Below are 18,638 nucleotides of genomic sequence, written 5' to 3' on the forward strand. Positions count from 1 at the left end.
AACACAGAAATTGACCATTGTGTAACTCTGAGCCTCAGTTTCTTCGTCTGTAAAATGAAGACACTCATGGAGAAAGATTAAATGATATGATGCACCTGAAATGCTTAAAACCATGCCTGGCTCACAATAAACACTCAGTAAATGTCAGACACCAACCACGGTTCTTCATCTTGACACAAACTCCAGCCTCCCTTTCTAGATGCCACTCCTTGTAGTACTCAGGGGTGTTGTTTGCTCATTTTCTCACATTCCATTTGCCATGGTGTCCAGAGCATTTCTTATCAATTTCTCATCAATTCCAGATTAATCTTCTTCTTCCCTTACAAAAAGTGGGCACAACAAACAAAATGAGAAAGTGCCTCTTTTCCTTTACGATAAGCATCGTTTGACTATAGCCACCTCTGTCCTTCCAGGCCACTGTCATGTTCACGTTGAGATATATTGGAGTTCTTACTCCGGAACCTGTGAATGTGAACTTATTTGGAAATCTGGTCTTTGCAGAAGTCATCAAGTTAAGATGAGGTCATGACAGTGGACCCTAATCCAATATGACCTGGGTCCTTACAAGAAGAGAAGAGACATGCACAGAGGGAAGATGAAATAAAGACACAGAGGGAGAACACCCCATGACAGTGGAGGCAGAGATTGGAGTGATGATCTACAAGCCAAAGAACTCCAAGAATTACTGACAACATCATAAACTAAGAGAATGACCTGGAAGAGATTCTCCCGAGACCCTTGCCCTGCCCATGCCCTGCCAAGACACTGATTTTGGACTTCCAGCCTCCAGAATTATGAGAGAATAAATTTCTGTTGTTTTAAGCCCCTCAATTTCCAGTACTTTGTTACAGCAGCCCTAGGAAACTAATACAGGGAGAGATTTAATTCCTTTCAGTTTAAAGGTGCCCTGTACTGTTTGACAGGGGAGGGTTTTCAAAAGACCCTGGATATCACAGTCAGGTTCCTGTAATAAGTGACTCATGTATTTATTATTTATTTAATCTAAGGATAGAAAACTTATTGGCGATGTAATTCACTGACCATTTCACTTATTATTACTTGGGTATATATGGATGAAAAAGTGTTGCCACAGTCATTTTGCATTCCATTCTGACGATATTTTTTGGTAACTCTCAAATTTTCTTCCAATATGTAGGAGCTTTTCCTATGTCTGAATTTTCCATCAGTGGGAACTTTAGCTAATAAAGCATTTGCTGCAGCATACACAAGAGCTCCCCAGGGATCTCTTTCCACTGCTCAAGTGATTTTTCTCTTCTCTCTCTTCTAAAAAAGAAGGATACTGAATCATTAAAATGTTCAAAGCTCTGAGAGGAAGATAAGCCATTCAGGTTGAATGATTAAGAACATTAAAAAACACAAAAGAGAAGACAGGAGTTCAAATCCAAATAAACTTTATTTGTCTAATGCACATCAAACATTATTTATTTTGAACTTCTCTCCCTTGGCCATAGCTGTAGTGTGAGGCTAAGTTCTGGTATTTCCACCACCTGCCCTTCTTCTTTCTTATGCACAGCTCCTTCTAGAAAAATGCCCTGACCTTCGACTCTTCTTCAAAACTGCTCTTCCTTAGCTCTTAACTGATCCCTCCTCAAGGACAAAGTGAAAGGTAGAGTATGCCAATAAAATAAGCAGAGGTTTTCAAGCATACCACAGGGTAATTGGGAAAATGACTGGAAGATGAGTCATGTGCTTCAGGTCCGGAGCTCACCCTATAGGTATTTAGGGTGCATGGCAGACAGATGCACTCCTGTCCATGCATCCAAACCAATGTAATATAATCTCAGAGACAGCTTATCCTTTTATTATTTTTTTATTTTTTTTAAATTGAACTGATTGATTTTATCCTTTTTTTAAAAAATAAATTTATTTATTTATTTTTGGCTGTGTTGGGTCTTCGTTTCTGTGCGAGGGCTCTCTCCAGTTGCGGTGAGCTGGGGCCACTCTTCATCGCGGTACGTGGGCCTCTCACCATTGCGGAGCACAGGCTCCAGACGCACAGGCTCAGCAGTTGTGGCTCACGGGCCCAGTTGCTCCGCAGCATGTGGGATCCTCCCAGACCAGGGCTCGAACCCGTGTCCCCTGCATTGGCAGGCAGATTCTCAACCACTGCGCCACCAGGGAAGCCCTAGCTTACACTTATATATGCCAGAAGAAAGCCACCTCACCATAAAACTCTTAGAAGAGAACATAGGCAAAACATTCTCTGACGGAAATAGTACCAATGTTTTCTTAGGTCAGTGTCCCAAGGCAATAGAAATAAAAGCAAAAATAAACAAATGGGACCTAATCAAACACACAAGCTTTTGTACAGTAAAGGAAACTGTAAACAAAATGAAAAGACAACATACGGACTGGGACAAAATATTTGCAAATGATGCCACCAACAAGGGCTTGATTTCCAAAATATACAAACAGCTCATACAACTCAATAACAACAACAACAACAAAACCCAATTGAAAAATGGGCAGAAAACCTAAATAGACATTTCTCCAAAGAAGACAAACAAATGGCCAACATGCACATGAAAAGATGTTCAACACTGCTAATTGTTAGAGAAATGCAAATCAAAACTACAATGAGGTACCACCTCACACCAGTCAGAATGGCCATCATTAAAAAGTCGACAAATAACAAATTCTGGAGAGGGTATGGAGAACAGGGAACCCTCCTACGCTGTTGCTGGGAATGTAAACTGGTGCAGCCACTCTGGAAAACAGTATGGAGGTTCCTCAAAAAACTAAAAATAGAGTTGCCATATGATCCTGCAATCCCCCTCCTGGGCATATGTCAAGAGAAAACTATAATTAGAAAAGATACATGCACCCCAATGTTCATTACAGCACTATTTACAATAGTCAAGACATGGAAACAACCTAAATGTCTATCGACAGATGAATGGATAAAGAAGACGTGGTACACATATGCAATGGAATACTACTCAGCCATAAAAAGCATGAAATAATGCCATTTGCAGCAACACAGATGGACCTAGAGATTATCATATTAAGTGAAGTAAGTCAGATAGAGAAAAAGAAATATCAGATGCTATCACTTCTATGTGGAATCTAAAATACAACACAAATGAATTTATCTAGGAAACAGAAACAGACTCACAGACAGAGAGAACAGACTTGAAGTTGCCAAGAGTGAGGAGGGCTGGGGGAGAGATGGATTGGGAGTTTGGGATTAGCAGATGCAAACTGTTATATATAGAATGGATAGACAACAAGGTCCTACTGTATAGCACAGGGAACTATATTCAATATCCTGTGATAAAACATAATGGAAAAGAATATGAAAAAGAATGTGTATATATACATAACTGAATCACTTTGCTGCATGGCAGAAATGAACACAACATTGTAAATCAACTCTATTTCAATAAAATTAATTTTTAAAAAAGAAGAAAGTCACCCAAAAAGGTTTTTCTTAACTTGAAATAGTACTTACTCTTATCTATATCATCTAAAAGCCTGTATTAGGAATATATTCACTGTGGAAATGACTTAGAATCTACTTACATGAAGGAAACTTAAGTCTAAATCCCAATGTGAGCTGAAAATCTCAAGTAAGTAATGAGCATATTTTTATATTTTTTATGTTTAATAAAAAGGCCATATAAATGGTTTGACTTCTAACAGTTAGTACACAGATCTTATATTTGACATAATTTAGGTCGAGTGTATAATCTGGGAAACAAGATCAGCACAAAAGCACCATGAAAGAGAAAAGACGATAACTGAAAGCATTCCAAACACCAGCACAGAGAGACTGAGCGTCGTAGAGTTCATGGTCATCCAGAAAGACACCTGAGAAATGGCACCATTTTGGAAGCTGTTCACGTGGCAGAGACACGGCTTAGTGAACACTGCCTGGGTTTCCCATGAACCTCCCTATGCGCTACAGGTAATGCAAAGGGTCCAGGACGGATGATGCTGCAGGCAGTGGGCTGCCTTAGAGGATCAAGCACCACGCTCGGGGGATTCACTGCTCTTGTAATGAGAAGATGCAGACCTGCTCCTTGCCTGGGGGAGGCTGGCCTCTCATCTCTCAGGACTGCTGTTTCTCTAGCACACCCTGAGAATGGCCTGGATAAAATGCAGCTAGAGCCTTCACTCTTAGCCTATCTAGAAAGAGCACACAAGCACTCAGGGTCCATGTGGATTGCACCTCCCCACATATCTTGAGGCTATTTCAGTGGGTAAGGGAACCAAATAAAAACACTATTTAGGGGAGGATGCAGAGAAATTGGAACCCTTGTGGAAATGCAAAATGGTGCAGCCACTATAAAAAACAATATGAAGGTTCCTCAAAAAAAGTAAAAATAGAATTAGCATAATAAGCTCCAGCAATTCCTCTGCCGGGTATATGTCCAAAACAACTGAAATCTGGATCTTGAAGGGATATTTGTATACCCATGTTTATCACAGCATTATTCGCAATAGCCAACAGGTGCAAACAACCCAATTGCCCGTAAATGGATGAATAGATCTCTTAGTCCATTCAAGTTGATATAACAAAATACCACAGACTGGGTGGTTTACAAACAATAGAAATTTATTGCTCACAGTTCTAGAGGCTGACAGTCTGAGGTCAGGGTGCCAGTAAGTTTGGGTGAGGGCCCTCTTCTGGGTCTCAGACTTTTTTTTTTTTTTTTTAAATTAAATTAATTAATTTATTTATGGCTGTGTTGGGTCTTCGTTTCTGTGCGAGGGCTTTCTCTAGCTGCGGCAATTGGGGCCACTCTTCATCACGGTGCGCGGGCCTCTCACTATCGCGGCCTCTCTTGTTGCGGAGCACAGGCTCCAGACGCCCAGGCTCAGCAATTGTGGCTCACGAGCCTAGTCGCTCCGCGGCATGTGGGATCTTCCCAGACCAGGGCTCGAATCCGTGTCTCCTGCATTGGCAGGCAGACTCTCATCCACTGCGCCACCAGGGAAGCCCTGGGTCTCACACTTTTGTTGCATTCTCTCATGTTGGAATCAGGTAGGGATCTCTCTGGAGCCTCTTTATGAGTCACTAAGCCCTTTCTTAGTGGAAGACTTAGTCACTTCCCAAAACCCCCTACCTACTAATACTATCACCTTAAGGGGTTAGGATTTCAACGTATGAATTCTGGTGGGATACAAACATTCAGACCATAGCAACTGATAAACAAAATCTGGGATATACATACAATAGAATATTATGCAGCCCTAAAAAGAAGGAAATTCTGTCCTGTGCTATAATATGGATACTCAAGGACATTATGCTACTTGAAATAAACCATCACGAAAGGACAAATACTGTATGATTTCACTAATATGAAGTATCTAAGGTAGTCAAAATCATTGAAACAGATAGTAGAGAGATGCTTGCCAAGGGCTGAGGGGATGGGGAGGGAAATTTGTGTTTAGTGGGTTTAAGTTTGCTTTACAAGATGAGAAAGATCTAGAGATCTATTCCACAACAATGTGAATATACTTAACACCACTGAACCGTACACTTAAAAATGGTAAGGATGGTAAATTTAATGTTATGGGTTTTTTTACCACAATTAAAAAACTATTTTGTATTTCCTTTGCTTTTTTTCCTCTAATCCTTTCAAAACCTGGTATTGAATTGAACAGCAATATACGCATGTAGTTTAAAAATACCATTCATCGCGTACTCATGGCATATCTTTACCCAGAATGAGAAATGCTATTAATAATTTATCTTGTATGCTTCCAGAAATAGTCTATATATATTTACATGCCCATATACGTATATGTTCATCTTGGAAATTTCTAATGGAAGCACAATAAATACATCCCTTTTCCTAGCTGTAAAAAAAAAAATGTTTCTTAAATCTCATTATGAATAAATGCATTTGATAATCTTGTACACATGAAACTTATATAATGTTTTAAACCAACGTTACCTCGAATAAATAAACAGATCAATTAATTAAATAACCTCATTGTTTTCAAAGGAATGAATTCCATATAATACTATATTATTCCATAAAATGGAGTATCGTAATTTCTTTGTGTTCACCTATTGACAGAAAACTGGATCTTGACTGTAAACAATGCACTTAGTTTTCTTACAGGCACTTTCTGTGCACCTCTGAGTGTTCCTGTTGGACTAACTCCTAGAAGTGGAATTGTTACTTGGTGTAGACGATATATTGACAGGACTTAAAAGCATTACTCCTTTTGGGCTGTCATCTTCAGCGCTCTAAATAGCGGGTGCTTTTGAACACTTAAGTTGATAGAAATTGTCCTCCAAGGACGTGCATAATGCTGTGATGAACATGGGTGTACAAACATCTCTTCAAGATCCCGCTTTGGGTATATGCTTTGGGCATATCCCCATCTTATGCCATTTTATGCTCCTACCAGCACTGTCTGAGAGTGCTTGTTTCCCATGCCCTGAGGAAGAGGATCCCCATCCTGTATCATCACTTTATTCACCTCCAACATGAATCCTCTGTACTGTGGTAAGGTGGTTTGAGTGTGGGCCCTGCAGCCAGACAGCTAGGGTTCAAATCCTTGTTCCATCACTAACTAGTTCTGTGATTTGAGGATAGTGAACTTGAACTTTTCATGCCTCAGTGTCCTTTTCTGTAAACTGGGCATAAGAGGGCTGTTGTGAGGATGTGTTTAATAAATATGTGTAAAGCGCATGAAGCAGTGTCAGGCACTCACTAAGTACTCAGTATAACACTTCTTATTGGTTTAATAGTTTTCTTTAAATTGATTCTCTTTTTAACCTTAGTTTTATGCTAAATGCTATGTAATAATATCATAGATCAGATGTATACTATCGATATCTTATTCTGAAAGACATCAAATTACATGCATACATTTAAAATGAAAAGAAAGTTTTTCTAGGACACAGTTTGAAAAGGACTGTCCTAAGCAAGAGTATTAGCAAAGGTTTTGTGGAGTTCAAGTGGGAGAGGTTACATTGTGTCACACTGATGTTGTAATTTTCATTTCTTCATACTGAATCCGTACATCATACCTTAAATAGATACAAAGTGGACTAGACCAGGGGTAAGCAACCTAAACCCAGAACCAGCTGGCTGTGTGGCTTTTTAAATAAAGTTTTATTGGAACACTGCCACACTCGTTCATTTACATATTGCTTCTGGCTACTTTCACACAACAGCAGAGTTGAGCAGTCACAACAGAGACTGCATGGTCTACAAAACCAAAAATATTTATTATCTGTCCCTTTATAGAGAAAGTTGGCTGGCCCCTGGTCTAAACCAATATTTCTCTCTGTCTGAGACCCTTAAACATGCTTGAACAGCATCCAGCTTCTCAACTGCTGCCCTAATCTTAGCCACTCTGAAAGTTTGAGGTTTGCTGATCAGAAATTCTCAACATCTCAGAGTTTTGAGACTGTGATATTAATATTAAAAGAAGTACTCGGGGCTTCCCTGGTGGCGCAGTGGTTGAGAGTCTGCCTGCCAATGCAGGGGACACGGGTTCGAGCCCTGGTCTGGGAAGATCCCACATACCGCAGAGCAACTGGGCCCGTGAGCCACAATTGCTGAGCCTGCGCATCTGGAGCCTGTGCTCCGCAACAAGAGAGGCCGCGATAATGAGAGGCCCGCGCACCGCGATGAAGAGTGGCCCCCGCTTGCCACAACTAGAGAAAGCCCTCGCACAGAAATGAAGACCAACACAGACATAAATAAATAAATAATAAATTAAAAAAAAAAAAAAAAAGAAGAAGTACTCAAAGCCTGTCTTCCTGTTTTGCAAAATTTTAAAATTTCATCATTGCTTTTGTCTATACAAATATATAAAATGTGGTCTGCAACAAAGGCAGAAAAGTGTTCTAACTGTTAAGTGGCATAGGACTGCAGAGTGCAGAAACCATAGGAGTTATCAAGGGCTGTGAACACAGCAGTGCTCTAAACACTCCACCTCTGCTGTGGGCCATTTTCTCAAGATCCCAATTAGTTTGGTACCAAACCACTTGAGTCTTTTATGTCAAAACAACAGACCCAGGAAATCACCCATGAATAGCCTGAAGTACATACCATATCTGTGCCTTCTGTACATTGACATTATGTGTGCAAATTGTAGAATTTGTAGACTTTGCCTGTCGTTCCCTATGAGACCCACTATTAGTACAACATCCTATGAAGCTAAGCTGCCAGAACTGCAGTCACGAGGAAGAATTTCCATGAAACCCTGGCGAGATGCTCCCTGGGCTGTCCTGCCTTCCACCTTCCCAAAACTTGGCTCTGCAGCACTTCCTTTCAATGAGTCTGCTGCCGGAGCACCTTTTTTGGTAAAAATTCACTTTTTCCATCATTTACTTTTCTTGATCAAAAACAATACTTTTGCCATCTCCCAAATGAATAAAAAAGTCTACTTCTAAAGCTATTTCCCCCACAACTCTGCCATACTCTGTTCATATTACTGTTTAAGATTTACCTTTTTCATAAAATATATCCTAATTTCCATATATCTCTAATAACACCACTTCTGGAACTACTTCATTCCAGGAAAAGTAAAACTGTCATTTGTAAGATGTCTCAGGAGTTGCTATTTATCCTGCTGCATATTTAAAATTCTACTCACCACCACACCCCTCCCTCCCAACCTGATAACACCTGGCAATTCAAATGAGCAAAATCGTTACTTTTGCAAAGCAATAAAGTAGGTACAAAGGATATCGGGATAAACAAGCTGGAGTCCCTGATGCCAGAATTGATGTGAAATAAGCACGAGGTGAATAAATATGGCAAAAGAAAAGTAATACTTGAGAAATAAAAATGAAAAATCCTAGGAGTAGAAAAAGAAGGGCGTGTCTACACAATTTTAGTACAGAGTAAAAGGGATTTGAGTGAAGGTTTTCAAGTTGGGAAGGATTGTAATCGACAAATGGAAGGAAGGGCGCTCCACACCCACCGAATGCAGCTGGCCCTGGCAAGAGGCAGTTGTTACTGGATCCTGGGTTTCCAGGGACCCATCGGCTACTTTGTGGTAGCAGCTCAGGTGTCTCATTCACTTCTCTGCCTCAACCTTTTCAGCTGCTCTGAGAGTTGTCGACAGACCAAATCCAGCTTTTATCTCTATTGTCACTGAGACCTGCGATGAAGGGCAAATGCAACCACCTCTCTCTCAGGTCCAGTAGGGCATCGTCCTTGTACAACTTTGTGGGGAAGAAGTGTGAAGCCTCTTGTTACACTCAGGCTTGGCACCGAAAGCCTCCCATCACACAAGCAGCATCACACAGTTGGCTAAGTTTTAACTTAACTAACCATCTGGGTTGAGGTCTGTTTGAGAACAGCAACTTTTCCTTAACTCAATCTAACAACTCCTTATTGAGAATCTGTAATAGGCCTGGCCCTCTGAGGAGATTAACCCCTGACCTAATGGCTGTCAGAGCCCAGGAGGGGGAGACATGTACAGAAAATTCAACTGTGGTCCACAATGGTAAGTGCAATCAACAAGACTGTCCATGGTACACAGTCACTGCCTCGGGGATCAATGCGCTTGACGTAATGAGGTGAATGGTTAGGAAGGAGAGGGCCGTGTCCCTGACAAGGCCAAGTACATGGAAGAGATCGATACAGAATCATTGAAATGCTGCTCCTATTCTGCCCAAAACCACCCAGTCTCAGAGCCAAACTTGAAATCGGCAAGCCTGGAGCTGGCACAAGCCTCAGACAGCCAAGGCACACTCTGCAGACCCTTCTTTGCAACCTCTTACCTGATGTGGTAGGATGGACCCTTCTTTGCAACCTCCTCCCTGATGTGGGGCTTGGCTCTGTTGAGTCATCAACTCATTAGCAATAAATGTATTAACCTAGACCTGAAATAAACCAACATATATTTAAATGACTGAATTAGCAGGAATCTCTGTCAAGAGAATTTCTGCTCCTTCTACCAATAGAGCTTCACACTTAGCAGAGTGTCTGCTTCCTTACATACAAACCCTCCTTATCTCTGAGTCCAGTTTTTCTTATTATGATTTGACACTGTTCTTATCCCTCTTTATTCTGAAACTACACAGTCATATGATCTTTCTATTTATACCGAGTAAACGTAATTCTTTTAAACCTGAATCCAATATTCTTTATTAATTTGATTATGCAATATTTCAAACATCCCCCCAAAACAGATATGCATGTACTGATAATCTAGATTTATTTTAACAAGGTAAATATTTTGCCATATGTGCATCAGCTCTTTCTCTTAAATAAATGAAGTGGTGCAGGTATAACAAACAGTCCCCTTTCCAACCCCCATGCTTCCAGTATTTCCGTGTCTTTTTTCTGCCCTGCAAATTTGGGGTCACCCTTGTTGCTCTCTTAGAGCACTGTGAGATTGTTGTGAATCTTTCAATACAATATTAATTAGCCTTATTAATTAGTCTACTTGGTGTTCTAGGTTGGAAATGATCTAGAGAAGAACAAAGGTTCAAACGATTTGCTATGTCTATTTTATATTCATTTAAGGACCTACTGCTACCTATTTTTTCAAGGCGAAAGAAATCTATTAAATAGAATTATTTATACTAGAACTTATGTTTATTTCAAGTAATTTCTTTTCTTATTTTTCTCAAATATATTTTGCCAGTCCTTTCCTAGAAGAATGCCTTTTTCACACAAAGGGCCTGCATAGGAAGAAAAATGCACTTAAATTCTAAGTTTAATTCAATGCATTTTGAATAACAATTTCCATCTTAAATTCATAAAGGATATAACTTCTGAATTAGAGTTCTGATGAGTTTTTAATATGAAGAATAAACTCCTAATGAATGCAGAGTATAGCGATTCAGGAAATATTATAGTTCTCAAAGATAGGACTAACTTTAACCACTTGATTGTTATTCACTGATAACAATGAGAAAATACCTGGGCTCCGCCCCCCTAGGTTGGTGACTATCAGGGAGAAAGAGGGTGTCTTGCAGTCAGAGGGCACTGGAGCAAGCTTCCTGAGGCCCTGTTACAGAGAGCATCACCTGTTCAGGCTAACACGTGCGTGGGATAAGCTGCATCCTAGAGCAGGCGGCACAGTCTCCTCTGATCCAGGCAGCTGGAGGATAGTTAAGGGGCAAAACAATTTCCCCCACAGATGGGACTTGGTTCATCCCAGTCAGTGCTTCTCACAATCTAGCTTGTACTGGAATCCCCTGCTCATCTTGTTAAAATGAAGATTCTATTCAATAGGTTGGGGTGGGGGCTGAGATTCCATATTTGTATCAAGATCCCGGGTGATGCTGCTGGTCCGTAGGTTACATGTTGAGTAGCAGGACTCATAGCAATCTAGGTCCTTTAATTCATAGAGAAAAAAGGAAGGCGAGGAGTAGAAAGATAAGATGTATAAGAAGAGGAAAGCAGAGAAATAGAAAAGAAAGCAAAAGGTCATGGAGAGAGAGTGAAAGAGAGAGAGAGAGAGAGACAAAGAACAGGAAATTTGATAATATGGCCCTCCCAGCATCCCTCCCTTCTAAGTGCCCCCATTAGGGTGGACATCAAGTCTTTACATGGCCCCACCCCCCAATCCAGGGGCTTCGGTGCTAAGTGTAGGGTGGCCTGGGAGCCGTCCTGATCAGATCAGCTCTTCACAGGTGGTGAGATCTGAGACTCCCCTCAGCCAGAGCCAAGTAAGTCCGAGCATTTCCTCAGATTTTTGAACCAATATAGGAAAATGAATGCCAGAAGCTAATCCACAGAAGGCACAGGGCAGGGCTGCCTCTTAGTTACAGCCATTCCAGAGACCCAGCTAAATCCTCCCCTTCTCCGTGTGGTCGGATTCCCAAATTACCTAGACTGATTCAAGTTGATTTTCTAGAATTTGTAACAATACAGATAGAAGAGGGATATAGGGGAAAATGGAGAGAGAAGAGAGAAATAAGGAGAAAAGTATTTAATGAAAGGTGAAAAAATACATAAGGAAAGAATAGAAGGATAGAGGAGAAGAGGGAGAAATAGTAAGGAGATGAGAATGAAGACAAAGTATTGATAAAATAGAAGAAAAAACACCCAGGAACTGCAGGAGGAAAGGTCCCCATGGCCAATAGGGACCCAGTGGTCCCTGGGCCAGATAAGCCTCAACAGAGGACACCATTGCAGTGGACACCATTAGGCACGGTCTCCCGAGAGGAGAGGTGGGTATTGGCCTGGCCCTCATTGAGGCAGCCCATTGTTCCCAAACAACTGGAACGGGGAGGGAGAAGAGACAGAGTCAGGGCAGGCAGGTGGTCTGGGAAGGACAAGGCTTGCTAGAGGGTCCCAAGAAGACCAAATAGGTGCCCAGGAGGGTGGTGATGGAGCTGCCCCAACACCCCTCTAGAATACTGCCAGCGCTCTAGGCTGCCCACTCACAGACCTCTCCTGCCCACCAGGGATGCTCACAGACCCAGACTCAGAGCAGGACAGTGGTTGGCGCCCACACCTCTCCCCAGCCTGGTCCAGAGGCCCCCAGGGAGCTCAGAGCTCACATTAGCTTGCACGTAAGAATCCTGGTTCGCAAGGGCTGCCCCACAAAATTCTTGTAATGAATCTAAGAGTCACAGTAGATTGATGTAAGTGCTGGCTGACATATTCTCAGGGAAACAGTAGAAAATAAACATTAATGAGCTCTGTCAGTGATCACTGATCTGCTGCACTGCTCACTGCAATGCTGTTCTATGATCCTCAGCGTCCTAAGACTCTGGCCACTTCCTGATTTAGTTGGGCTGAAGTTGCAAACTCATCTTCTAAGTCCTATGGACGTTTAGCACCAAGCTTGGTCAAGCCACCTGGTTTACTAAATGACCGATATAAACCATGATTGTTCACATCGTATAGGAAATGCACCCCTTCTAAACTTGTTCAAATAGTGATACTTCTTCCACTACATTTCAAGTGAGGACATTTACTCTGCACATCAAAAGAGTTTGTATGTCCTGAGATGTACTGCATCCCTTGGTGATGCCTTTTCTGTCATGTAAGACACATGCCTATATTTCCATTTAAATAAAACCCTTTTGGAATGTATTTCACAGATCTGAGTATTTGTTTAATTTTTTTGGTTATTTTCACATAGAAATCCAGTTCAGCCATGGAAGCAGTCACTCCTTAAGAAAAAATATTAAAGTGGAACATATCACCAGTGAAGAACATAATTTCTTTTTTTAAGAAAGTCAATTTGGATAACTAGCCTTCAGTAACTGGACCTGCAGTCCTCAAATCCTTTAGTCAAAGACTTTGTGGCCAGCCATGTCTCAATTTTATAATTTTGAGAATTTAGAGAGGTATACATTGCATTTCACATATTAATTAATATTCCATGGCAGACATGTGGCAAAGCATATGGACAACTTGCCCAAAGTAACATAAGTAAAGACTTTTTGTCTTATTCTCATCTCATGTCCATTTTCAGTAAGGAGTTAGGATAGACCTTTTTCTCAGAGTTTTTGGAATTTGGAAAGACTTAACATGTATTAGTGGACAAAGTTAGCACAGACAGCAGATAGACCCAGAAGAACAAGAAAAGTCACTTAAAATAATTATGACAGGGAGAACATCCACAAAACTTTTAAGGCCAGAGAAGGAGTGCTTGATTTGGACTTTCTTATAAAAGTAGAAGGAGGCTTCCTGAGAAGAAAGCCAATACACAGTCTTTCTTGCTGGGGGTCAAGGTTGCATCAGCGAGACCATAAGCTGGGGACACTGCTGTGGGTGAGAGCTACACTAGTGATGGCGGGGCAGCAGCCTCTCAGGGGGGACACCTGTGACACACCAACTGCGAGCAGGTGCTCAGATACCCCTGCAACATGACTTCATATGACTCTGGAAAACATCTTCAGATCCAATGAGAAATGTGTTTGCTAGGAAAGGATACCAAATGCAGAAAGAAAAAAAAATCAGAGATGTATAAATACAGTGGGGTGGGCAGAAAGGCCTCAAAGATGTCCAGGCCCTAAAGAAAGGAACTGTGAATATGTTACTTTGCATGGCAAAAGGGACTCTGCAGATGGGATTATGGTTAGGAAGACTGTCCTGGATTACCCAAGTCGATCCAGTCTAACCACATGTGCCCTTAAAGTAGAGGACTTTCTCCAGCTAGAAGAAGAGGAAATCAGAGAGGTGAAGCAGAAGGAGAACAAGAACAAAGAGCAATTTAAAGATGAAAGGGACTTGACCCGCTGCTGCAAGAACAGGCCACACAGAAAGCATAAGGGATGTGGGAAACCTCTAGGAGCAAAGACCAGCCCCCAGCTGGCAACCTACAGGAGATCAGTGTCTCAGTCCTACACCCACAAGGAAGTGCGTGAGTGTGTATGCAGAAGCATCAGGAGGGCAGTCCTGACTGCTGCCCTCGGAAAGGCCTGCTTGCAAGGCTGGCCCATTCCCAAGACTCTAATGATAAAGGTGGCTTACTGTGCCTAATGTTTGTTCAGACACTGTGGTTCATACTCAATACCTGCCTTCCTTCTGGGAGTCTGGGATTTTGTTACATGCAAGGCAGAGGGTGCCTATATGACCAGCCCCCAGTACATGAGCTCAGCTGGTTGGTAATATTCCATGTGGGTTTCTATAACTCACTGCTGGGGGATTAAGCTAGTCCCGTATGACTTCCCTGGGAGAGGACTGTAGAAACCTGGGCCTGATTTCCTCTGGGCTTCACCCCAAGCACCCTCTTCCTTTGCTCATTTTGCTCTGTGTCCTTTCACTGTGCTAAATCATAGCTGTATGACTACACACTGGTCCTGTGAATCCTCCCAGCAAATCATGGAACCTGGGGAAGGTTCTGGGAATCTCCAGACACCTTGAAGGACAAGTCTTCCCCAGAGCCTCCAGGAAAAATGCCTTAAGCAGAGAACCCAGCCAGGTCTACTGTACTTTAGACCTACAGAACTATGACATAATAACTCTGCCTTGTATTAGGTCACTAAATCCATGAAAATGTGTTACAGCAGCGATAGGAAACTAAGTAAATGGCACCACGAATAAACATATTACTGTCACTAATGAAGAGTATAATATCTCAAGGACATTTTTTAAAATCTTAAATTCATTCTCAAGTTAACATCAGCAATTCATATCTAAAACAACCACGTGAAGAAGGGGTAGAACCTCTGGTAAGGTGTATGGTTGATTTTTAAGAGCAGCTGACATTTTGTGAGGGGTCTGGAAAGCAGCCAAACCAGCCCAATCTTTTTAAAGAAACTGTGAGTATAATGTCAGAATCATCAACTAGTGTGATTTACTGCTGTCAATGCCAGTTGTGTATAGTTGGGCCCAGATTAGGAGATGAATTCACTTAACCCACGGTGGTGCACGCAGAAGATGTGAGGATGAGCCCTTTTCCTAAAGGAGCTCAAAATGTAAGAGAGGAGAAACACCTCCACTGGAGCTTCAAGGATCACTAAGTTGAGACCAAGGGCTACAGAGAAGCACAGAGCAGGGAGCTAAGGAAGGCATCCTGCCAGAACGTAGATTCCACTCATTCGTTTTAATTCAGCAAACATTTACCAACGTGCTCGGCCCCAGGCACCATGAAGTGCTGGGGACACAGGGAGGGATGCAAGCTCAGCAGGAGTGTAAGGCAGGCCACTTTACCCATGTTTATTGTGTGATAGGATGGATAGGATTGAGGGGTCCACTTCTGTCCTCACCTGCATGATCTAGGATTAATAATGCCACTATATTCTTGACCCTACTTCCCCAAGGGTGCCTGACCTTTAAAGAAATCAGCAGAGGGTGATGCTTACATATGATTCCTCTCCAACCTGCTTAACTAAAAACAAGAATTGTTAGAGTTGCTCAATCAAATGGGATTGGAGCGGGGCGAAAATATGAACCTTAATTAATACAATGAAGAATAAGTAGGCATTAACTATTAGTTAACTAATTTTGAAAAATAATATTTAAGTTTGAACAAAAGTTCTCTATGTAAGTAGATGTTTCATTAAGCTTTAACTTACTTAAGCAATATTGACCTTAACCCTGCTTTGGACTTGGTGTTCTTAGAATAAGCACAACATTAATATCTGCTTCGGATCATACACATGGCAATTACTTGTTTGGAAACCTTAGGTCAGCCAGCCCTAAAAACACTCACATAGCCCTTCCCACTTTGTTCTTTTATCTAGTATTAGACAACTAACTAGTTTTTCTTGATTCAATTTGCATCAACATTTATTGACTAACTAATAAAAGCTCCAGGGATAAGAAATTAAGTAGACCACAATCTATTAAGTTATAATAAGTTACAGAGTTCTAAGGAAATTTAAATGAGGGCAGTTTGTTACACAACGAATAGTATCATTTTGTTGCCTGTTACTTTTATAGATAAGCTATGTGCTAAGACATAACGGCTTTTTAGCTGACCATTTTCTTCTTACTCTGACAATTAAGAAAAAAAATTTTTTAAGTTATACAACATTCTTAGCCTAAATTAAATGGAAGATACACTGTGTATTTTTTATTGTGGTAAGATATACATAACAAAAAGTTTAGCATTTTAGCCACTTTTAAGTGTACAGTTCTGGACATTAACATTCACATTGTTGTGCAAACACCACCACCTTCCATCTCAAGAACTTTTTCATCTTCTCAAACTGAAACTTTGTCTCCATTAAAACACTTACAGTCCATTACTCCCTTCCCCTGGCTCTTGGCAACCATCTAAATTATATTTTTAATAAGAAGAAAAAAGTAATTTCTTCTCCACCTGATGAATCTTCAGGCCACACCCCATCAGCCAATTGCAAACCTGCTGCAGACCTTTACAACACTCTACTTTTAGAGCTTCTCATTCAGAGCAGACTGTGATTTAAAGATATGAAATGCTAAATAAAGAATAAATTACATAAATTTTAATATTCAAAAAGTTAAGCAAACAAAATTTAATTCTTCTAAAAGAAGCATGGATATGTAATCAGAAGTAGGAACTATGTCACTAATGTAAAATAGTTATGATTCCAAAGAATCCTAGGGATCTATTGTCCATAAATTACAAGGGGCCACATGGTGCCCAAGTTCCTGTTGGAGCAGGAACTCAACATATCCCTCAACAAGTCCTCCACAGAGAGACTCTCCATTACATCTATTTTTACATGTTCAGGGTCTTTCAGAAATTTCAGTTTATCAGAGGGCACAGAGAAAATGAATTCGCTTTATTTAAAAATGCTGAGGCAATATAAACTATTGTGTTTGTTATAAAACAAAAATAAAATCAGTTGTATGTGACTTATTTATTCCTTAGACTTCACACTATTTAAAGGAATAATGGGAAGACATTTTCAATATTTCCCTACATTATAAAATTGTTTTACTTATTTCATAAATTAGCCATGGACGGTGTATTTTGGAACGTCACATGTGGCTTACATTCAGTGGAAACATTTTCAAGTAACTTAGGAGGCTCTGTTTCTATACTTGATCTGACAGATGGGCAGCAACATGCAGTAACTGGCATAATTCATACTCCGACAGACTGCTTTTCAATAAAGCACATACCCAGATGCTTTCCTCTCGTCGATATTGCTTCCAGTTCCTTCCGCCATCGCTGAACATCAGGAGGTAGCTGGTCACCCAGTCGGAGCTCCCGTATCCTCCCTGGGTGGCCACAGCTGTGACCTCCATTCTTTCTCCAAGGTCAATCTGCAGCCACTGGTATTTATTTGACACAAGGGGAGACCAGCCACCAGCTCCTTTTTGTGGGAATAAAAAGAAGAAAATCAGTAAAGACAGAGAAATCTTTGAAATCTATATTAACCTGTAAGAATGGGGTCACAAATAAGATTTATGAAAATCATAGTTTCAAATTCTGCATTATGTAATGCCTCAGAATTATACAAACACACTCACATACACACACACAAACACAAAATAAAAATACAAGTTAAATGTAAATGGATGAAGCCTATATTAATTGTTTCGTTTCTTAGTTCATAACCCCTGACTCTCTGGTATTGGGGTGTCCCGCTAAGTGAAATTGCTTAATGTAATAGGTGGACAACTAAACACCATGCCATTACATCAGTGCTTGGAACTAGTGTCTCTATTGGCTTCAATGCATGACTTGCCCTTTGTTGGACATAAACAAAGGGCAAACTTTCCTTTGTTGGAAAATAACAAACTTTCCTTTGTTGGAAAATAAAGCTAGAAAACCTTAATTGTGGATTCCCAGCATGAGGAAGTACAATGTTGAATGTTGGGATAACAAAGATGGCTATGGCATAGCCCTACATTCATGGTGCTTACAGACTCATAGGGGAAGCAGACATTTCAAAGAACAATTTGAAATGCAATATGGGAGGGGTGGAGGTGAAAGTGATTTCTGTGCAGGGAGGGAGAGTTCTAAAAAGGCAGCAAGGAGGGTGAGCGAGAACCCAGAGGAAGTGAATGGGGAGGAGTTTCTCAGGTATTCAAGACAATAGACGCAGAGTGGAAATTACTGTGCTTTGTTTTCTCCAGTGCCTGTGAGACACCGAAGAATTAGGGATACCTGTGAATGTATTATTGATATATTTTGTTCTTCTAGTTTAACAGAAACATGAGTTTTGAATTTGGATTTAGATGTCATATTAAATTTTCTGAATTTAAATTATTATGCAATATAAAAATTGGGAAACAGGTTTGAAATGCATTCTGGAACTGATATTTTGCTAATTATCCATGTCTAGA

General features: G+C 40.8%; 1 protein-coding gene across 16 annotated transcripts in view; it reads right to left on the bottom strand.

Moving 5' to 3' along the window:
- LOC130708315 (V-type proton ATPase subunit B-like) overlaps positions 1-18,638 on the bottom strand; it is a 186,505-nt gene that overhangs the window by 28,801 nt on the left and 139,066 nt on the right. For 10 of the 16 annotated variants that reach the window (XR_009008524.1, XR_009008523.1, XM_057547635.1 and 7 more), the window contains exon 3: positions 17,469-17,662. Coding sequence is in view for 9 of the 16 variants with exons in the window: in XM_057547635.1 (XP_057403618.1) it covers positions 17,469-17,662 (194 nt within the window). In the remaining 7 variants the exon portion in view is untranslated. Of the gene's footprint in view, positions 1-9,724; positions 9,827-16,404; positions 16,776-17,468; positions 17,663-18,638 lie in introns of those variants that run through there. The other 6 variants (XM_057547645.1, XM_057547643.1, XM_057547642.1 and 3 more) reach the window with 4 other exon arrangements.

This window comes from Balaenoptera acutorostrata, chromosome 6 (genome assembly GCF_949987535.1).
Source record: "Balaenoptera acutorostrata chromosome 6, mBalAcu1.1, whole genome shotgun sequence".
Taxonomy (NCBI): domain Eukaryota; kingdom Metazoa; phylum Chordata; class Mammalia; order Artiodactyla; family Balaenopteridae; genus Balaenoptera; species Balaenoptera acutorostrata.